At 51.8% G+C, this 22,258-nt stretch overlaps 1 protein-coding gene across 1 annotated transcript; it reads right to left on the bottom strand.

The window, feature by feature from the left end:
- Positions 1–9,618: 9,618 nt before the first annotated feature.
- On the bottom strand, positions 9,619–21,994 carry IVD (isovaleryl-CoA dehydrogenase). The gene is made up of 12 exons (XM_058541228.1): positions 21,827–21,994; positions 20,067–20,156; positions 19,782–19,833; positions 17,254–17,423; positions 16,704–16,797; positions 16,362–16,498; positions 15,054–15,150; positions 13,693–13,786; positions 13,113–13,194; positions 12,446–12,550; positions 12,274–12,346; positions 9,619–11,578 (listed from the first exon to the last, which is right to left on the bottom strand). Exons 1-12 carry the CDS (start codon positions 21,977–21,979, stop codon positions 11,445–11,447), a joined length of 1,281 nt encoding a protein of 426 aa, XP_058397211.1. The 5' UTR covers positions 21,980–21,994; the 3' UTR covers positions 9,619–11,444.
- Positions 21,995–22,258: the final 264 nt, after the last annotated feature.

Here is a 22,258-nt window from a genome sequence, read left to right as displayed (position 1 = left end):
TCAAATTTACAAACGAATAAGGAGACAGACCTGGAGAGCCTAAGTAACTGCTCAAGATCACACAGGCTTGGAGTGGCTCCAAACCTCTGTGGGGTTTTTTTTGGTGAGGAAGATTAGCCCTGAGCTAAGAGCTGTTGCCAATCCTCCTCTGTTTGCTGAGGAAGATTGGCCCTGGGCTAACATGTGTACCCATGTTCCTCTACTTTTTTTTTTATATGTGGGATGCCTGCCACAGCATGGCTTTATAAGCAGTGCATAGGTCTGCACCAGGGAACCGAACTTGCGACCCTGGGGCCGCAGAAGCAGAGCATGCATTCTTAACCATGACGCCACCCACCTGCCTGGCCCCAACCTTTGCTTTTTTTTTAATCTGGCAGTTAACATAAAGGTTAAACAGAAGTCCAACCCTCTGTGGGTCTAAAACCTTTACTCTTTCTCATTTCACACCGTGTAGTGGTTAAGAATATAAACTCTTTAGCCAGACTTCCTCAGTAGGAGTCCTGGCTCTACAGCTTCTTAAAACATGCAAACTACCTAGAAGAGTGCCTGACCCATAGCAAATGCCCCCAAAGCATTAGCTATTAGCAATTATGACTCTACTTCATCATGCCCCCATGCCTGCAGACTGCCCTGCTTCGGCTTTGGAATCCAGTCCTGCAACCCCTGTTTGCACCCCTGTCTCCCATGTGGAGCCCCTACTATGTGGTGCCCTTGGCTGTATTCTGTCCAGTCAGGTGCAGCATGTCCCACTCTGGCCTCAGTCAGGCTGGATGCCTCCCTTTGCTGAGTCTGGAGGAGGGGCCCGCCTCTCTCCCCAAGGCTTTCCCACTCCACCCTCCCAACATCAGGGCTGACTCCGTGACCCCAGCCATCTTCCTCTGCATTTGCAAAGTTTTTTGGGGGCATCCCTAATTACATTCCCCAAGGTGAGGTGGCTCATCTCCTACAGGCTTCCAGCCACAGCCTCGCTCTCTAGTCTTCCGAAACCAAGAGCAGAGGGAGTCTCCTGTGGCTCTTTTGCCATCTTCCTTCAATTTCTATGAACCCACAAGAGCCACGACCAGTCCCTGCCAGGAGAGACAACCCCTGGAGAGGTCCCCAAACTACATTCTGGGCCACAAGTAGTTTAACCAACCACAGTGCCACTCAAGCTCAGCACCGTTCAGGCACCAACAGGCCCTGAAAAGGGACGCTGCTCACATTGCTTGACCTTGGAAGCTCCCACTCCACCCAGCACGGGAGAGACCCTCCGAAACTGAAGAATCCAGCAAAGAGTACAAGACCCAAGCAAGACGGGGTCAGACAATAAATAGCTGGGTAGGTGTCACTAAGACTCAAGCATGAGGTCTGACAAATATTTTCCCCTGATTTGTGAATATTATTCTATTTTTAAAAATCTTACAAGAGGATTTGTGAAAATCATGCTTAGTTATATGGGCAACTCTTCTTTATTGAAAAGCATACGCAGGGCCGGCCCTGTGGCTTAGCGGTTGAGTGCGCGTGCTCCGCTACTGGCGGCCCGGGTTTGGATCCCGGGCGCGCACCGATGCACTGCTTCTCCGGCCATGCTGAGGCCGCGTCCCACATACAGCAACTAGAAGGAAGTGCAGCTATGACATACAACTATCTACTGGGGCTTTGGGGGAAAAAATAAATAAAATTATAAAAAAAAACAAAAAAGAAAAGCATACGCGGAGGTCAGCAGTTGCCTTGTTCGTTTGTTTCTCTCTGTTAGAGTGTGTTCTGTAGTGATAGGTAACATTCCTGGAGAGATTCCAGGAGCTAGGCACTGTGCTAAGTTCTTTATACACTCTCTTTTAATCCTCAACCAGTCTTATGAAATAGGTACGGTTATTATTCCCATTTTACTGATGAGGAAAATGAGGCACGGAGAGGTTCAATAACTTGTCCAGAGTCACAAAGCTAATAAGTAGCGGAGTCAGGGTTCAGATCCCAGCCTTGTCCCTTTTAATTGCTCCTCCTTCGCTTGTTCCTAAATGAGCTTCCCCAAACCATTCTCTTTTCTTATGTTTTGCAAATGTCTGTTAGCAACTTACTTGGATTTTACACATAAAGTTGCTGTGAGCAACATCCATCTCACTATTAGATGGGGGGCAAAATGTTGCATACATATTGTCATATTTCTTTATAAAAAGAATATTCCTTTTGCAAAGCCTCCTCAAAAGTACCCTTTTCCTGCACTCATTTTGACACTGAAATAACAATGCGGTCTTTCAGGAACATCAGATACACTTCAACCAACTTCCAACTACAGGCAAACCCAGTGCTCTCCCAGTGTTTTGATTTTGGAGTAAAGGCACTACTTCCCACCCAGTTTCAAAAGCCAGGAACCTGCGAGTCATTCTTGGCACCTCCCTTTCCCTCCCCAGCCACCACCCATATCTAATCCATCACCACAGCCTGACTGTCATTTACCTCCACTCCTTGCACCTCCTCCTCCCCACCCCAGCAACCGCAGCCCTGGCCTCCTGCATCCGCTCTGCCCCACCCCATCCCCCCGCAGCCTGTTCTCCACGCAGCAGCCAGAGGGATCTTTCCAAAACAGATCACATCATACTACTCTCCCGCTTAAACCTGTCTGTGGGTCCTGCTGGCTGTCAGGATGAAGATCCGAATCTGGAACCCATGACTGAGGCCGTCCCAGCCTAGAGGCTCCCTGATCCCTACTCCCCTCCCCCCAATCACACTCCTGAACCTGCGATGCTCCCTCCCTCCCAAGCCCGGCGTGGCAAGTGAATGGTTCCTGGGTGAGGCCTGACTCTCCGACTAGGCTGGGGGGAGGCCCATGTCTGCGTTGGGTCCTGCTGTTTCCCCACAGCCTGGCAGGGGACCGGCACATGGTAGGTTCTCAGTAACAATCACTGAATGACAATGAATAAATGAATGACTGGCTGAGAAATAAAGCCTTTCCCTGTGCTGCAGCGGCTCTGCAGTCCAGTTGCTTTGCCAGGGAGTCACAGTGCTGGACTTTCCTATCGGCTTAGAGGACTACCTCCTGTCGCTCTACTGTGTGCCAGGCCCTGCCTCCCAGCAGGCTCACTCCTCCCAGCCCAGTTTGCCTGTTTTCAGGACTAGTTGTGATAGTACCTTGGCCTCTGAGTCTCCAACGCTTGTGGGTTTTGTGATTTGTGATTTGTGAATATTTTTACTATAAAATTTACTGACTTGATTAATTCAGTGGCTGGATTACGATAGTTATGGGTTCCACAGAGCAGACTCTTTGAAACCTGGAGACATAGAAATTACAGTTCTGGCTTCGGCAGTCCAGATGGCTTCTCGGAGAAGCTAGAGTCTGTGGCCCCAGAACCCTGCTCTTTTAGCTGCTACTGAAAAGATCGGAGAATTTAGTTCAGGCAAAGCCTTGGGACTTCCCCTGCCCACTTCTGCCCTTCCCCCCATAAGTCTGCCCTTGATGTTTCAGTTAAATCTGATTTCATTTAGATAAGCTTGGTGGAGGGTGACAGGAAGCAAGGTGGTCTCCTGGTGCAGCCCCCCAGGGCAGGCATTCATTATGCAAGTGTTTATTGGTTGGGCACCTCCATTAAGCCAGGCTTAATGCTGGGGATCCAGCAGCAAATCAGAAACAGGTAATGTTTAGGTGAGCGGTGCTCACGGCTAGGTCTTAAAGAATGAATGACATCAGAATTGATAGGAGTGATTGAAATGATCTGTTTTTTGTCTGTGTCCTCAACTAAATTGTAAGCTCTTTTGGCCCCATAACTGTTGCTGGTCTTTGAATCCCTGGCACCCCGGCACATAGTGGTCACTCAGTAATACCAGTTGTTCTTAACTGAGCTGGGGATTGGTGGATGGAGGGACCAGTCATGAAAGTGGGCTGAGGAGCAGGAGGTGGACAAGCAGGTCCATCCACTGACTGGGGATTGGGTGTTGGGCCCCAGGAAGCCCTCATAGACTCTCTGAGGTGCAGAGAGATGAAGTTTCCATGAGGCAGCAGGGAAATGAGTTGGGTGGTGGTTCCTGGTGGTGGTGGTGGGGGGGGTTTGGGTGGAGGGAAGGGGCTTATCAGAGGAAGTGTAAGATGGCTGAGCCCACAAGAATGGCCACTTTGGGCTTCCAGCCTTGGGGCAGAGGGGAACATGGAAGTTTAAGGAATACAGAATATGGGATGGGGAAGGGTACACATTAGAGAGGGAGATGTCTCAGAGCTAACTCTGAGGAGCCAGCATTTCTCTGACTCTTCTTTGGGGAGGGCTAACAGCCTCATTTACAGATCATCTTGTCACCCATTGACAACAGGCTCAACACTCTGAGGCACCTCCAGGGTCTTGCCCCACCCCCACGGCCTCTGTCTGGCTCAGTAGTCCAGGACATGAGACTCCAGCCCCCTTGGAGATGTGGGTGATCCGGTGGGGAGTGCAGAAAAACTGCAGCAGGTAGCTCTCTGACAGGCCCCTAGGGGTCAGTGAATGGGGCGTGGGGTGGGGGGCAGGGTTCCAAGCACCTGGGCATCCTGTGCAGAAGGAGAAGACTGCAGAGGGCCCCAGATGCTTTCCCGTGAGAACTTCACCTTCCTTCCCTCTGGAGCCAGGCAGCTTCCCAGGGAGGGAGGGTACCCAGGGGAGATGGAGATCCCAAAGGCCAACATGCTTCCCATCCCCTCTCCTCTCAGCCTTGTAGGACTGCAGGGTGTCCTCTGCCCAGGGGCACCTGGGACGTTGGGGTAGGAGAGAGGAGGTGAGAGGGGCTGGCAGTGGCTGGTCTGAATATCTGGGTGGTGACTCTTTAGCCTGAACTGTTGCCAGCTCTGGGCATTGGAAGCAGTCTCGGCACTGGGGAGCGATCCCCACACTCCCAGGCCACCTCAGTGTAAAACTCACATACCTTCAGCCTTAATTAGCAACCTTACAATGGCCCCGACCCCACCCTTCCACTCTGGGCCAACAGCGGGAGTCTGGAAAGAAAGGAAGCCCTGGACAGGCTGCAGGCCAATTATGAAGGACAAGTCTCACCTCCTTAGCCTTTTCTCATTTCGGATTCCTCCTCCCCCTATTTTGAATCTTAATTCATCTTATAATAAATTAAATTAAACAATTTTGCTTCAACAAGCAAAGAGACCTGCTGCATACCCAGCCTGGCAGCATCGGATAAGGCTCAGGTCCAGACTAAGACACTTTGCTACCCCATTCCCATAAATAGAACAAGCATTTGGGGTGGGGCCCCAGGTTGTCCTGAAAACACCCGGCTTTGTAGAGGCTGCCTCTTGGGAGCCCAGGCGGATGTGTCAGGGACTCAAGGCAGGCCAGGCAGGCAGCCCCCAGTGCTGGGCTTATCTCCCGCGGACAGCTGCGAGCTCACACTCCTTGCCTCCACTCCTGCAGCCTGTCTCACAGCCTGTCTCTTGGTGTGTGCAGCGTGTGTGTGTCAATGTGTGTGTGCACCTGCGTTTGCCCCTGGATGGGCACAAGGGCACAGGTGTATTTGGACGGAGCTGTCTATCTCTGTGGTTGTGGGCATAGCTCTAGTCTTCTCTCTTTCTTCCCTCCCTTTACTGTTGGCAAGGGCAGCTCTTTGTAGTTCCTCCACTGATCCACTGTCATCTGAGGAGGGAAGACATTGCCTGTGCTGAGCTATCCCTGGGCCCAGAACATCCTTCTCTCTTCAAGAAAACTCCCACTTACCCGTCCAGCCCTTCTCTCTCTCCCATGTCTGCAAGGGCAAAGCTGTGTCTGGCTGCCTGGCAGAGTAAGTGGAAATATAATTGTCCCTCTCTGAGGCTGGTCTGTGCTAACTCAGTGCTGTCTCTCAGCCCCTGGACCTCTGCATGGCTCTCAGCTTGTCTCTAAAGGTTTGTTGACCATGTGGTTTATGGGCCTGGGCAGGGAAGCATGATGCACACTTTAGCCATCTGACTTCTCCCTCTTGCTGAAAATAAGCTCATGGAGTTGGCCCTGGGGCTGGCATGCCACCTCTGCCCCTGGTCAGCTCTGGTGGCATCATTCTAAAATATATAGGCACATAACTACTTTGGAAAACAGTTTGGAATTACCTAGTAAAGTTGATCAAGTGTATACCTGATGACACAGAAATGCCATTCCTGGGAATGTAACTGGAGAAACTGTAGTTCCTATAAACCAGAAGACACATGCTGAATGTTTTAGAGTAGCCCCAAACTGGTAACAACCCAAATGTCCAACACTAGAATGGATAATTAAATTGTAATATTTTCACACAATGGAATACTATACAAGAAAAAAATTGACCAAATTACAGCTCTACTCATTAACATGAATGAATCTTTAAAAACAATGATGAGCCAAAGAAGGAAGACATAGAAGAATGTATTTAGTATGACTCCAATTGTAGAAACTTAAAAAACAAACAATCTAAACAATATTGCTTAGGGATACACACAGAGGCAGGAAACCATAAAGAAAAGTGAGGAGAGGACTGTCATGAAATTCAGGATGGTGGGTCCTCTGGGGAGAATGTGTCAGGGACGGGCACACAGGCTTCTAAGATCCTTGGAATGTTCTCTTCGTTGACCTGGGTGCTGGGTGCACAGGAATCTGTTTTATTATTGTCTTTACACTGCATATATGCATGTTACACACTCTTCTGTATATACCATACATTTTACACAAGGAAAAAAAATGATGATGTGTGCCCCGATTCTGCCCCCTTACTCCATCCAGTCCCCATTCTTGTCCTCAGCTGGCAGAGGAGGGGTCAGGGTCCCGCATCACAGTTCCTTACTATTTCTGAGTGGGTCAGAGGAATCCGGGGGTGAAGGCCTCCCCTCTGCAGCTGGGCCCTGGCTCCTCCAGGGTGAGAAGGCCTGGAAAGAGCTGGGCCAGGCCAGGCCGGCTGGCTCTGCTGTTTCTGCCAACTCTGGGGATTAGGCCAGGGCTTGGCCCACCTGTTGTTTCACTCATTCAGCATGAACATAGCCACGGAACACTTACTATGAGCACTGGGTGCTGCTGGGAGGGTTCAATTAAGTGAGAAATGGTCTTCAACCTCAGAGATCTTACAGTATACTCAGAGGTAATCACATACACAAATAACTATGGTACCAGCAAAATGTGAGCTAAGGGTCACATGACTACCCTTCTCTTTCTTTTTTTTTTTTTATAAAGATTTTATTTATTTATTTTTGCCCCCAAAGCCCCAGTAGGGAGTTGTATGTCATAGCTGCACATCCTTCCAGTTGCTGTATGTGGGACGCGGCCCCATCCTGGCCAGAGAAGCGGTGCGCACCGGCGATCCGAACCCGGGCTGCCAGCAGCGGAGCGCGTCCACTTAACCGCTAAGCCACGGGGCCGGCCCAACCCTTCTCTTTCAATAAACATTCGTGGAGCACCTATTGCGTGCCAGGAACCAGGCTGGATGGTGAGCACATGATGGCAGCTAAATCACAATCCTGGCCCTTTAGTCCTTAGCCTAATGCAGGGGAAACAGACACACGAGAAAATTACAAGAGCGGGGCAAGCCCACTGATGAGCTACGCGGAGGGAGAAGCAGGACGGGGCCCCGCTCAGGATGGGTGAGATGGGGACGGGCTAGAGAAGGGAGGTCTTCCTGAAGCCTTTAGGGATGAGGAAGCAAGAGCAAGGCGAAGGGCTAGAAGGACATCCTCCACAGAGGGACCAGCTGGGGCAAAGGCACAGGGGTAAGAAACAGCGCCGCTTGTGAAGACTGTTTACCACGGAGTACAAGTGCTCGGCTGGGATGGGGAGAGAAGCAGCCAAGGGGAAGGTGGAGGCCTTCCTTGGTTTTGCCTTGCAAAACCTTAGATCTTATAGGTGTTGGGAGCCACTGAAGGATTTAGGGGGAGCTTGATAGTTCACTATGGCTTACTATAGAAGAAGGGTTGAGGGGCATGGATTGGAGGAAGGCAGGCAAGTTGTCAGGTTGTTGTGGATCCAAGAAATATTTAGACTAGCTAGCTCTATCTGAGAATGGGTGGGTGCTGTGTGTAGGAGAGGCCAGCTTCATGAACAGCTCCCTGTTCATGAAGAGAGACCAGGTCCAGCACACAGGGAGGGGAGAGCTCCCACAGGAACTAGTGTGGCTCTGGGCTCTGGGTACTGAGGAGCACTAAGTGTGGGCAGAGGCAGGGGACAGCCAGGAATGTGGTTGGGGCTCTGCACCATCTGATCTCAGGGTTCCCAAATGCAGGCCTGTGGACAGGACTGGCCTTAGGAAGTGAGGAAAATGTGGGCATGTAATGAGCTTCTTATAAATCAAATGTATGCACTTGAAAGAACTATCTCTAGAAGTGCCTGCAATTCAATCAGTGAGTACGCCTATCACTTTGAGGCATGAAGTGAATTACCAAGAGAAGTCTCCTAAAGCTTCAAAAGTGGTTTCATCCTGGGAGGGGTGGGGAGGATGGGGAGGCTTTTTTTTCAAATAAGCCTTTAAACTATATTTAAAACCCATGAACATAAAACATATACAAAATATTAAAAATAAAAAAACACTGGCCTTTGTTCTGAGTTTGCACCCTTACTTTTTTTAATTGCCAAAAGTGGCCTTTCTTGTATGACATGATACAAGATAGAGGATAGCTGGTTTTTTTTTTTCTTTAATGTCCTCATTTGGCAAAACAAAACGTCGTTGAGCCCTCTGGATCCTGAAAGCCGACAATGGAAGCCACCAGATCGGAGAACCCGGCAAACACCCGAGAGCGGCGGGCTTTGCGCGCCTGCGACCCCGCGGCCGGCCGGCAGGGGTCAGGCGAGCTCCACGCAGGGCCCGAGGAGCCGCGCCCGAGCCCGAGCCGGAGCCTGCGAGCCCGAGCAGCGCTCCGCGGCGCGCGGTACCTCGCGGAAGGGGGTCAGAGGACCCTGGCCTTGACCTAGACTAGGGGTCGCGACTAACGGCCACCTGGGTCGTGGGTCCCGCTCCGCCGGGCGGGGCGTGGGCTGGGAGCCTGCCCCCAAATCAAGACAAGGTGCCCGGCCCCTGCCCCCATGCCGCGTTGACACCAGCTCTGGCTCCACCCGGCTTCCGGGCGTGGCTGGTTCACCGGCCGTTTGTTCGGATACGCTTGGTCAGCTCACCTTAGCGGTCTTCTGGAAGGAGGCCCTGCGCAATGTAGTCTCTTGCACGCAGTTGTTGCTAAGATCAAGGAACTAATATGTCAAAACCAGACTTGAGAGGGCTATATAGGTAAGAGATTGTCATTATTAGATTACATGGGTTTAGAATTAGGACTCAGGCCTCTGGGGAAGTATCCTCTAGGCCCCAGATCAGTTCTAAAAGGTTGCCTGTGCCTCAGAATTACTCCTGGAGATGTGATTAGGGGCCGTTCTCCGAACGTGCATTTTTTACAGGTTGCCAAATTCTGATAAAGGGTGTGCCCAGACCACACTTGGAGAACCATTCCCTTAGCTTCTGTTGCTATCCCACAGAGCAAGCAGTAGGAAAACAAAGAATGGGATGGTAGTCAAAGAGGGAGCCAGACGTAGTGTGACCTGCCTAAAATTGGAGTGGAATTAGAGGCAGCCCCAGGAAGGAGCAGTGCTGGTGGCTGGTGCCATAGCATTGCACAGTGCACATCGACAACCAAGAACCCACAAGAACCAAAGTGGAAGTGACCCCCTCTCCTGCTCTCCCATTCACGATTCAGACTACACTTTTTGGCTTTATTTTTAAACATTTCTCTTCTATTTCACATATAACATCAGGGAGACAATCACATTCTCCCCAAGTTGGTGGCAGGGCTCTGTAACCAGACTGACTGGACGAAACATTCCATTTGGTCACATTCTGAACGTCTCCAGGCTGGTTGGTCCACCCACACTTTAAACCCAGCAAGACCACCATTTCAGCCACATTTAGCTCCAACACAGCAGGGGGCAGGGTGGGGAAGTGAAGGGACAGTGCCACAAGCCCTGGGTCTTCCCCTCAGCATGGACCTGGGCTGGGTTGGTAAGGCATGCACTCCACATATCTCAAGCATCAAACTGGGAACAGCACTTGGCTACAGGCCAGGACCAAAAGTTGGAACAGGAGCCACTGGGCTGAGAGCCAAGAAAGCCAGTTCTCTTTTAGGGAACTTGTATGGGGTAGAACCCAAACCTGTTTCGCTCTGATCATGCTCCGTCCAGGTGGCCGTGCAGTGAGGCCCCAGGCTGGCATTCTCAGAACCCCCATTTCTACTGATCTGGATTCTAGCTCCAGTTCTGACCTTGGGACAATCAGATGGTCTTATCTTTTAAAAAACATGGGGATGGTTTCCAGAAATTTATGAGCTTCCTTCTAGCTCCAAGACTCTTACCACTCTGGACTCCCTCCTTCCTTTAAAAATCACTGGGAGATCTGGGAAAGGGAGGCTGAGACTTCCTCTATCCTAGGGACTGATTCCATCCCCTTGTCCCCTATCACTGATGAGCAGGCTGGAGGGCAGGAGCAGGACCTGGACCAGCCACTCTCTAAGGACATGGGGCTGGAGCCAGATGGGAGGCAGTAGCAAGTAGACTGCTCTTCCCCAAAAACACCAGTTTAGAAGCAGATGGGTTTGCCTCATAATATGTTTAATACAAAATGGCAGCAGCCGCTGTGCAGCTGTAACAAAATCAGCCATAGGGTGTCTAGAGAAATGTACGCAGCCTTGGCTGGAGTTGAGCCAGCCAACCCAGGCCTGCTGCCTAGTCAGCCGTGGGCTGTCACATGGCCAGGACTAGATGGTGGCAGTGACAGAGCAGTGCCAAAGGGCTCAGAGGTGCTGCCACGGAGGCCAGTGTTGAGCCGATCTTTCTCAAGCACACTGACCTCTACGCCACTGTGGACTCTGGGCGGCACAGGTGTTCTGAGATGCCTGTTCCCAGAGCTCCACCCCAACATGGTGGGATTTCACCCCTAAAGAATGAAGCCCTGGAAAGATGGAGAGGCTGCTGCAGAGTGGGTGCCTGCTCACGAGCTGCTGGGAGCTGCTGCCTTTAGAAATTGGAAGAAATAGAGGCTAGGTTTGGGGGTTTTATTTTCCCAGAAAGAAAAGAGGCTACCAAGTTCGAATAAATGGAGAGGGGCAATGCTTCTGATGTACTGGAGCAGAGGAGTCCCTGCCAGAGATCACCCAAGAAAAAGGGGTGGCCACCTGCCTGCCCCAAGGTGCCCACCCTGGGAGGTGGGGGCGTCAGCCTTGGAAGTTAGAGAGCAAGGACACAGAGTCACCAACGCCCTCCCACTAAGCCCCAGAAAAGCCAGTATGCTTCCTGCTGAGTCCATATTAAGCCATTGAATGCTTTTCCTGAGCTGGCTGGCTGGCCTGGCTCTGAGGCCCACGGGACTTGGCAGCCATTGTGGAGAACTCAACCTCATGCAGAGGCCAGGGCACTGACGCAAGAAAGGCAGCTGCACAGCCAGGACTGCCTTGGGCCGGGGGAGAGCTGTCACGTCTCTATTTCCAAAGAAAGGCCTCTAGGTGCTGGGAAAGTGGGTGACAGGTCTTGGGGCTACTGGAAATCTGCGTTGAAGGCTCTGCCAATGACCAGCCGCCTCACCTCACTGGTCCCAGCCCCAATCTCATACAGCTTGGCATCTCGCAGAAAGCGGCCCATGGGAAAGTCGTTGATGTAGCCGTTGCCACCTGCAGCCAGGGTTTGGGCAGAGGGAAAACAACAGGAACAGTGATGGGCAAAGCAAGGAAAGCAAACAGAAGGCCAAGTAGATAGAAACTGGCCGGGGGGGGGGGGGGCGGGGGGCTAGTCAAAGAGAAGCAGCAGCAGGTGGGAGGGGGAGGGTGTGGGGAATACCTGGCTGGGGGTAGGGTGGGCAAGGGGCTGGAAGGCCACCCAGAGTGCTGAGGATACCAGGCCAAATTGGAGAAAACCACCAGCAGACATGGAGAAGTGGGGACAAGAAGATACTGCAGAGCACTTACTGGGTGTCAGGCCCAGTGGTTAAGTCATTGCACAAGTCACAAAGCCGGTCAGTGGTAGAGCCAGGATTCAAACCTAGTCTGTGTTCTTAACTACCGTGCAGCCTTGAAATGAAGCTGTCCCCCCTCTGAGGTATCTCTCTTTCCTCGTTTCCCAGTGTCTACAGGACCAGGCGGGGAGGCTGAGAGGGGGGCACTGCTGACAGAAGTAGCAACTTGTGGCCTCTAGCCATTTTCTCATTTGCTATTCCATGTCCTCCTGGGGCAGAGGGAGCCTAACGTGCCAGCTCAGCGGCAGCCAGCTGAAGCCCAGGGTAAGGAGTGAAGAGGAAACCTCTTTCTGGAGGCAGCCACGGGCTGCGGGAGCAAGGGCAGCCTGGGTGTGGGCAGTGGGGGCTGCTCACCGAAACACTGAATGCCGTCCAGGGCGACCTGTGTGGCGCACTCGGCTGAGTAAAGAATCACAGCCGCGCAGTCCTGCGGGAGGAGGCTTCGGGTCAGCCGGGGCCACGCAGAGAGCCAGTCCCAGCCTCCGGCCCGCTGCCCCGCCCTCTCTCCTGGGGGGCTGGCCCTTACCTTGGAGGTGCAGTGGCCCTCATCACAGGCCTTGGCGACATTGTAGACGTACTGCCGACACGCCATGAGGCGCGTGTACATGTCCGCCATCTTCCCCTGCATCAGCTGGGCACAAAGGGAGGTCACAGGTCAACACGCTGGAGCCACGTTCCCCTCAGACATTCTCCCTAGTTACCAAAAGCAGGTCAGCAGTAGCACCCTGACCGCCAGGAATGGGGACGCCAGGGCACAGAGAGGAGAAAGGACTTGCCTATGATGACAGAAGTGGCAGTGTGTCTGGAGTTAATGCCAGAGAGCTGCCATTGCACCATGGACACTGCCCCTGAAACAGCTCTCATTAACGTCCTGCAGTGACTTCAGCCCAGAAAGTGTGACTAGAAATGCCGCTCCCTTTCCCCAGCCCTCCCCACAGCCCGTACGTTTCACCCTCCACCCTCACAATGCCTCGTTCACTCATCTCAAACTGGAAGTGACATGACATGTGATGAACTTCCCGACAACTTCCAAAGCCAAGGAGCATGCTGAAGAAGCCTGCGTTCCAAGCGTTCAGACTCATCTTGCTGGTGGAGGGTAGTAAACGCCCCACAGCATATGCCCTGTTTACTCATTTGTTAAACAAACTTGAACCCAATCAAGGAGGACATTTCAACAAAAGTGGTCCACCCACCTGGAAGTGGCCGATCTTCTGGCCAAAGGCTTCCCTCATGTGCAGGTAGGGAATGGTGTGGTCAAGGACGGCCTGCATGAGCCTGCCGGAGAGGAGAAAGCCACTGGGGAGGTGCCTCACTGTCTCCCTACTGTCAGGTGGGGTGGCAAAATGCCAGCATGAAAAGGCCTGGGGGACAGCTCAGCGAGACAAGGAGCTGGAGTCCCAAGGAGGAGTAAAGGAGCATCAGGACTCTTGTCGCCCCTGCTCAGTCACTGCACTGACTGCCCAGGACTTGTGCCCCTTCCTCCACGACCAGACAGAGCGGCAGGACCCCTGCGTAGAAGGGCCTTAGAGCCTGGGCCATCCTGTTTCACATCCTGAGTAACTAAGCAGTATTGCTTCTCAAGCCTTCTGCCAGTCACCTAATGACATTTCTCTTCAGTGTGAAGAAATTATGCATGGGAGAAGGTTCATTTTATTTCAGGAGAGAAGGTTCACTGGCCAGGAGGCAGCTCCCACTGACCCCCAAGGGGAAGGCTGCAGTGGCCCCACCTGCCAAGGAGGCCAAAAGCCCAGCTCCCCCCTGAGTCACACTCACCCGAGGGGCCCACCAGCCAGCACCAGCCGCTCCAGGTCCAGCCCACTCATCAGCACATAGACGCCCTTACTGGGATGGCCCAGGATGTTGGTAGCTGCCAGGAAGAGTGCCCGTCAGAGGGAAGAGGGCTGTCCACAGCCTCCTCACTTTTAGCAAAGCTACTAGGTTTGGTACTGTGGCTCTCACACAAGGCACTGAAATATGTCAGCTGACCTTCATATTCTGGGTGAGACAAAAGGAAGGAGTTTACCACTTCCAGTCAGAAGTAGAGCTTGCTAGAAGAACCCCCCCAGCCCCCTGCATACACACCATCCACAAGACCAGAAACAAAGGCTTGATACTTAGATCTTCCCCTTCCCTTCCTGTTCGACTGCCTTGGATGGGAAAGAAGAAAAGCTAATTTGGTCTAGAAGTCATCCAGTTCTTCCCTGTGCCCATAAAGGAACCAGAGAATTACTCTTTCCCCCAGTCTGAGTCCGCTCTGGTCCAATATCACTACCCGCCCCCGCCCTGGGTGGTCCATTGAAGAGTCTTTGTCCAGGAGGTGGGCCATTCAGTGTTAGTGACAGAAACTGCGGAGCACCTCTCCACCCAGGAAGCCAGGACACTGGATGGCCTTGGGAGAGGAGAGTAGGAAACTGAGTACAAAGAGTTGACACCACTGACCTGCCTGTAATGATGGCGGAGTTTTTTCCTGATGACAAAGAAGGATCTGCACTGACACCCTCCCTAGATGCTCCTTGTAATCAAGGCACACTTTTCTTGGGTGGCAAATCACGGAGGAGAGGAATGCTCTAAGGCTGAGGTGCAGAGCACACCTAGTTGATGATCAAATCTATGCCCTCGGTCTCATTAGCACACGGCGGTGCACTGGCTCTCCACGATGGGTCACATTTTCAATTCTACTTCAGGGGAGAAAACACTCCAACTGAATTGCCTTCCCTTTACTAAGTCTAGCTTCATCAGTTTATTCCATGGTTTTTTAGCATCATTAATGAATACTTCACTCAGGCTGTACAGGGAAATGTACAAATGAGGAAGTCTGAAGGACATTAGTGGGTGAGGGCGGATCTTACCTTTCTCTTCCAGATCCTGGAATATTAGCTCCAGGCACAGTGTATTATCCACACAGGAAACACCACCCTCATCGCAGCCACAGTCAGGCATACAGCTGCAGGGCTCTGCCCAGCAGCCTGAGTCCCACATGTACGGGCCAGCGGGCAAGTACAGCAGTGGCAGGCCCACTGTCTAGCCACATGTCACTGGTAAGCTAACAATGGTGAGCCCCTCTAACCCAGAGATGGGCTTTCTCAGCTTGTGAAGGGGTCAGGACAGGGGCTCGCCTATCCTTAGAGACTCACCAGGAACCTTGCAGTCTTCAAAGATCAGCTCACAGGTGTTAGAGCCTCTCATCCCCAGCTTGTCCAGCTTCTTGGAGGTGCTGAAGCCAGGCATATCCTTTACAGGAACAAAAGGTGGTTCTGATTACAGACCAGCCCCCAAGGGGCTCTACAGAAAGGAAGGTCCCTGGGAAATGCCCATTTTCTTAACAAGTTCCTATACTTGCGCGGCACACCGGCGCCCTACTCCCAGGGGCCCCGCTCTGTATGCAACTGCTCCACTCCCGGAAGCGCCAGCCCTAATAGCCCACCCTGACCCCAGCCTCCTCTGCTGCAAGCTTGTGTCCTCTGCACTTCTCACCCGAGCAGTTCTTTCTCAATGAAACCCCGATTCCCGGGGCCCTACTGACTCTTCCTGGCTTTGTTTCCTTTCTTCGGGGAAAATCACTTCCAAGACATCCTCACCTGCACACTCAGTTCCTTTGCTCCCTTGTTCCTCTGCCATCTGTACCTAATTGAGTCCCACCTGGGGTCAATTCCACCACCTTCGTGCTTTGACCTGACTCATCAGACGCAGCATGCGTTGGCTGGTGCCCAGCAAAGCAATAACGCATGTTGCTCCCCTCTCCTCCAAGCTGATGAGAGTGGCGTTACACAACCTTGAGATTTCCAACCTCAGCCAGGCCCTTCGGGCTACTCACTTTTCTCACCCTCCAATGCTAATCAGCTACTCTCCCCCTCTCCCTCTGGAGGGTATTGCAAACCTTTATGACACTCATTCATAAAACTCTCCACCAGCTCCCGAACTCCCGTGGTCCCTGACCCCCTCCTCACCGTCATGAGGCAGGTGGTTCCTCTACCATCACCTGTAACCCAGCCTTACCTCTTCTCCCTCAGCTCACCATTGTGTTTTGCTTACTTGCACACATCTCGATTTCTCCCTCTTATTTTCCTTCCTCTTTACCAAAAAATTTGCTCAGTTCTCTCCCATTCTTAGAAACAGACTCAGACTCCCAACTTCTCATTCTAACTCCTGCTCTCTCCCTCCTGCTTTTAGTGTCAAGATTTGGAAGGTGCAGTCTTCCTTCAGTCTCCACTTGCATTCCTGCTCACACCTCAGTCTGCCGCAGCTGCTCTCACCACAACCACCAGTGACGTCCTGATTGTCAAATCCAGTTGCCTCCTTTCAGTCCTCACCTGCCTGGACCTCTTAGTGTGGCCTGGTTCCACAGTCCTCAGACTTGACCCATCATCCCTGGCCTCCACTTTTTGGCCACCCTCCTTCCAGTCTGCTCTTCTGCCTTCCTCTGTGCACTTTGCTCCACTCACCTTCTCCACAATGAAGGCCGTGATGCCCCGAGAAGCTGGCACAGCGGCCAGATCCGTCTTGGCATAGACAATAAGGATGTCAGCATCGGGGCCATTGGTGATCCAGAACTTGTTGCCATTCAGGATGTAGTGATCTCCTAAGAACAGGAGGTTGGCTATTTGCTGAAGCCGTGTTGGCCTATCTCAGCCAGTCAGTCCATAGACCTGCTGCTGAGCAAGAAGCTTCTCAGCTGGGAAACAGTTCTGGAAACCCAGCTGAGGCCACCCCCGATTATTGCTCCCTCACCCTGAGAAGGTCTATTCCTCTGTCCATTTCAGCTCTCAAGTCAAGAGGAGCCTCACCTTTTTTTTCTGCTTTTAGCTTCATGGAGACAACATCAGAGCCAGCATTGGATTCACTCATGGCCAGGGCTCCGATGTACTCACCGCTGATCAGCTGCAAGGAAAACCCCGAAGGGCCTGGTTAAGACCTCAGAAGTGCCCTACAGGAGCTCCCTGATACTGCATCTTGCCTGTTCACATGACACCTCTTCAAACTGCTCTCTCAGACCAGGGTATTGGTAAAGTCCTGGAAGAGAAGCCCAATATCTACAAGACTGAAAACATCTCTTCCTTTGCCATTCTCTTTGCAAGGAAGCAAGCCCTAGTCTTCCGTTTCTTAAAGTACTCTGCAAATGTTGTCCATTTGCAACTCAGGAGTTCCGGCCCTATTTTTAAATTTTTTGACTGAAATATTTTAAAGCAAATCCCTGACTCCTTCCTAACCACATCTGGTTCAGGGCAGCATGCTATGGTAAGCAAGTCTGACCAGCCCTCGCCAACACGGGAGGGTGCCTCATGGTTGGTGGTTGCACCACGAGATTGGCGTGTGTTTTTCCATTCTCATCCTCACCTTGGGGAGGTACTTCTCCTTCTGGGCCTCATTTCCATTGCGCACAATTTGGTTGAGGCAGAGGTTGGAGTGGGTCCCGTAACTGAGTCCCACCGCTCCAGAAGCTCGGGATATCTCCTCCATCACCAGTACATGTTCCAGGTAGCCCAGGCCGGAGCCGCCATACTGAACTGGGAGTGGAGGTGGTGCAGGGGAGTGGAAAAGACAGCACGGATTAAATTAGGCCATTGACAGCTATCTTGTCTTTACTAGCAGCAGAGGAACACCCTTGGAGCACCTATTCCAAGTTTCCTTTAACAAGCCCAACAGACTGATGCCGTGGACTCTGCTTACAAGCTAACAGAACTGGTTTTGTCTGCTCCTTCAAGTCAGCTGAGATGTGGTTCAGAAAACAGTCATTGCAACTCCTGTTTTATCCCAGATAGACCTCTTGATGAAGACAAGAGAATCTGAACACCCACTACTCGGAAAGCTACAGAAATGCAGAGGCAGATGAATAACTGAAGAAAGAGGACCTGGAGTTTAACCGAGAAACCCAAAGAGGGAGGGAGGGTCAAAGCACTAAGAACAGATAAAGAGCAGAGGAAGTGTGTCCAAAAGGCCTGAGGAGCCATAAGAAAAGACAAAATCTTTTTGTCCCATTTGCAACAACATGGAAGGACTTTGAGGGTATTATATTAAGTGAAATAAGCCAGACAGAGAAAGACAAACACCACATGACTTCACTCATATGTAGAAGATAAACGTGTATAAAGAGAATAGATTAGTGGTTACCGGAGGGGAAAGGGGTTGGGTGAAAGAGGGTAAGGGGCACATATATATGTTGATGGATAAAAATTAGACTATTGGTGGTAAGCACGATGCAGTCTATACAGAAACTGATAAATACTAATGTACACCTGAAATTACACAATGTTATAAACCATTATGACCTCAATAAAATAACTGAAAAAAAATGCGTGAGGAAGGTGAGATTTTCATGGCATAGGTTTGGATCTAAAGAAGCAGGACTATCAAATCAACACAGTGTACACCTTTAACTCACACAATGTTATATGTTAATTATATCTCAATTTAAAAAGTAAAAAAAAAGCTGAACTAGTAACAGGAGACAGGAGAGCTCCATCCTGAGATAAAATCTAGTGGGCAGTGCAGCAGCAGGCAGAAGAGATGCTGGTAGGAAATCTCAGAACTTCTCATAAAAAAATGTGGCTTTTACTTAGCAGCAGATCCAAAATCAAAGCGGCTGGGTCACCTGGTACCGCCCCACTGTCCTGCTGTTTGGGTAAACCCTAGCAAGACCCTCTGCACACATTTACTCTGATCAAGAAATCAGGCTCATCCTAGGCTCTAGGGAAAGGTTGGCTCCACCCCTGCAACTCTGGGAAGGAAAGCCCATAGGCCTGTGACATTGGAAACAGCCACCAGGACAACCATGGGGAAACCAGAACTCATATCTGGTTTTCTTTTCAAGGTTCCCCCTTGAAACGTTTTTCATCTGATTTCTGCCTCTTTCTTCCACTAAATGCCATCTGATTCAGAAGCATATTCTCTCTGGGGGCTCATAAACACCCAAGACACAGTGGAAGAAAGAGTCTTGTTTGGGAGTTCCCAGTGGCCTATCCCCCTACCATTTTACATTAAGAAGGTCTAAATTAATTTTTACGTGGTTTCATTTTATCATTACTCATGATGTAACTTTCTATGATCAGCTCAAATCCCAGGAACTGTCTCCAAGTGGTGAAGGGAAAGATGTGAGGAGAAGTATACTGTATTCCACCTCTGTGCCAATGCCTACCGAATACAAGCTGAAGCATGGTGGGCCGTCCAGGCTTTGGCTGGTGAAGACACAGACTCATCTCTTTACTGGGCACTGCAAGCCAGGCTGGACCTCTCCTTCAGAGGCCAACACCCAAACCAGAGCCCACCAGCTCCCTGTCCTCCTCCTAGAAACAAGTAGTAAGACCCAGAGGGGACACTGAGCAGGCCGAGGGAGAGCCTATTAAACACATCTGCCTCACGTGGAGGGTCAGACAGGTATCCCTCTCCTCACTCCGCCATCTGCTCCCAAATGAGCTCCAGGGCCAAGCCATGGCAGAGGGCACAGGCAGTCCCCATAAGGACACACCTGTCCTGAGTAGTCCTGCCTAGATGCTACTGGTAGGGAAGAGCTTAGAGATTAGGGGAGACAGTAAGACGAGGTACAAAGACAGCTGCATGATGTGGAGAGTCTTCTAAACTCTCAAAATCACCTGGAGGAGCTTACTAAGCATGCAGAGTCTGGGTGATCACGATCCAAGAGAAACACATGGCCTAATCCCTTTGGCTTCTCGTGATCCCTGCCTAAAGAAACAGAAGAATGTACTCTTCTCTGGGCTGACAGTCAATGGGTGCTTTCTCATGTCCAGGAGGGAGGAAGTTCTCAGTCTCTTTGAGCACCAGCTTTCCCCTCCTTTCCTGCTTCTTTTGGGAATGGAGTTAAAGGGCATGCAAGAAAAGTTCTCTTTAGGGAAAGAAACTATACTCACCAGGGGCCGTGATGCCCAAGACTCCCAGCTTCCCCAGCTGCTTCCAAAACTCCTGCCAACAGAATGGGGTGAGTGCAGTGAGCTGTGAGAAGAAGGCAGCCAGTCACAGGAACCTGGCACATCTGGAGCAATGAGAGCCACATGCTTCACAGAAAGGGGCTGCATTCTCAGGGAGGTTTCATTTACCAGAAGACTGTGAGAGCCCTTCCAGGCAGCAGCAGCACAACTCCCAGCCCAGCTCCCAGACTGTCCCCCTGTCCCCCCAGTGTGGGCTTCATGACTCACGCGAAGGTTCTTGAACTCGTTGCTGTGATCAATCTCCTGGGCATGGGGGGCTAGGTGATCCTGAAGGAACTTAGCCACGGTCTGCCGGAGCTAGAGGGAGAAGTGGACAGATGCCGCTAAAACAGTACGTTGCTGCCACTAGGACAGCGTCTTCACTACTGAGTACACACTTGGAAACAGGCCACAAGGACCTCACCAAGCATCAGACTGAAACTTAGAGGCCCCACTAGTTTATGCTTCCTTAGAGATGATCCTCACCACTCTCTTTTTTTTTTTCTATTTTTTTTTTGGTGAGGAGATCAGCCCTGTGCTAACATCTGCCAAACCTTTTTTTTTTTCCCCCCGCTGAGGAAGACTGGCCCTGGGCTAACATCGGTGCCCATCTTCCTCCACTTTATATGGCACACTGCCACAGCATGGCTTGGCAATTGGTGTGTCTGTGCGGGCCGGGATCCAAACCGGCGAACCCCGGGCCTCCGCAACAGAGAGCGCGCACTTAACCGCCTGCACCACCCGGCCGGCCCCCACACCACTCTTTCTTAAGGTCCTCAGGCTAAAGTTTGACGATTATTTTTTAAATGTCATTCCCTTACATAAAATCATTCCATGGCTTTCTATTGTACTTGGAAGACAAGCTCCTTACCCAGGCCTAGAAGGCCCTGCAGGAGCTGACCCCTGCTGACCCTTCCAGTCTTCCCCAGTACCTTTCTCGCCCCCACTCGCTGTGCTGTGGCCACGCCCCCTTCAGTTATGGCAAGCGTCAGGCTCTTTTTGCCCCAGATCCTTTGGCGGAACAGGATTACTCAAACTCCTGGCAGGAAACTTTCAGAACTAGGATTGAACCCTTTCTGATTGGGGCAATTCAAAGGTCTGTCTGCTGACTATAAACCCAAATGAGCTCTGGAGTTCCGGAAGCTCAGGCAGTTGCTTGGAGCCACAGGAGAATCCTGTTTCCGGGGAAAGGTTCCAGGAAGGCTCCGGTTCAGGTCCATTTGTAACATCTTTTAAGTTTTTGTTAACTTTGTGATTTGACCCAGTGAGTCGAAGAATTAAAGCAGACTACACGGTGCATTTCAAAACCCTGGAGGTTATGTATTCGAAAAAGATTCCCTGGTGATGATTAACCAGCCTTTTTTTTTTTTTTTTTGTGAGGAAGATCAGCCCTGAGCTAACATCTGTGCTAATCCTCCTCTTTTTGCTGAGGAAGACCGGCTCTGGGCTAACATCTATTGCCAATCCTCCTCCTTTTTTTCCCCCTAAGCCCCAGTGGATAGTTGTATGTCATAGTTACACATCCTTCTAGTTGCTGTACGTGGGACGCGGCCTCAGCATTGCCGGAGAAGCAGTGCGTCGGTGGGCGCCCAGGATCCGAACCCGGGCCGCCAGTAGCGGAGCGCTGCACTTAACCGCTAAGCCACTGGCCAGCCCAACCAGTTTTGAGTATCATGGCCGTAGTCAGCGCTCAGGTGTAAGCCAGCTTCAGACACATTGAGGGCCATGTTGCCGTATGCGAGTGGCCCCTGCCAATCCTCCACCAAAACACCATCGGTCTCCCAGGCGCTCTCCTGTCTTAGATTCCTCCTCATCTAACTTTGGCAGCCGGGCCTTGCTGTCTCCGCAGAGCTGAGGCTGAGGCTGAGGCTGAGGCCCGCGAGCACACGTCACGGGTGCGGGGCAGCGGAGCGCCGAGCCGACCGCCGAGCAGCGCGATAGGCCGGGGCCAGGGGGCCTTGGGGCCGGGAGGGGGTCAGGCTCCCTACCTGCTTCTGCTCCTCGCTTAGCCCGTTGATTGCATCGTCCACGGGCAACAGCGAGTGGGCCCGCTGGGAAACCACGCCGGCGAGCGGCGGCAGCGGCGGCCGCAGCCTCCAACTCACCACACGCCGCCCCAGGAGCCGAGCCACAGTCGCCATCTCTGCCTTGCACCGGGAGCGGGAGCGGCAGTGGCGCAAAGTCGGCGAGGGGGTGCGTCTTCAGCAGCCTATTACCATCCGCTGACCCTGGAATGCCGCGCTGCCTTTGGCCACGACACGAGCCAATCAGCGGTGACCGCCCGTTGGCAGACACCCCCGCGGGATTGATGTGCACGCCTGGGGGCGGGACTCGGAGGTGGCGTTCCTAGGTTGGGTTTTTTTTAAGTGGAAGAGGAAGAAAAGTGTCTTCCCTTTCTGAGTCGAAGATATATCATCTTC

This window comes from Diceros bicornis, chromosome 5 (assembly GCF_020826845.1).
Source record: "Diceros bicornis minor isolate mBicDic1 chromosome 5, mDicBic1.mat.cur, whole genome shotgun sequence".
Lineage (NCBI taxonomy): Eukaryota > Metazoa > Chordata > Mammalia > Perissodactyla > Rhinocerotidae > Diceros > Diceros bicornis.
This window is presented reverse-complemented; position numbering and strand designations above follow the sequence as displayed.

Excerpts from the sequence above, each read along its gene's own strand:
- IVD (XM_058541228.1), bottom strand. The coding sequence starts at position 21,979 with ATGGCGACTGTGGCTCGGCTCCTGGGGCGGCGTGTGGTGAGTTGGAGG. Across the intron at positions 16,798-17,253 it reads AGGAGAAGTACCTCCCCAAG|CTGATCAGCGGTGAGTACAT; the intron begins GTGAGGATGAGA and ends TTTTCCTTGCAG. Across the intron at positions 13,787-15,053 it reads TGAAGACTGCAAGGTTCCTG|CTACCAACATCCTGGGCCAT; the intron begins GTGAGTCTCTAA and ends TCTTCCTGGCAG.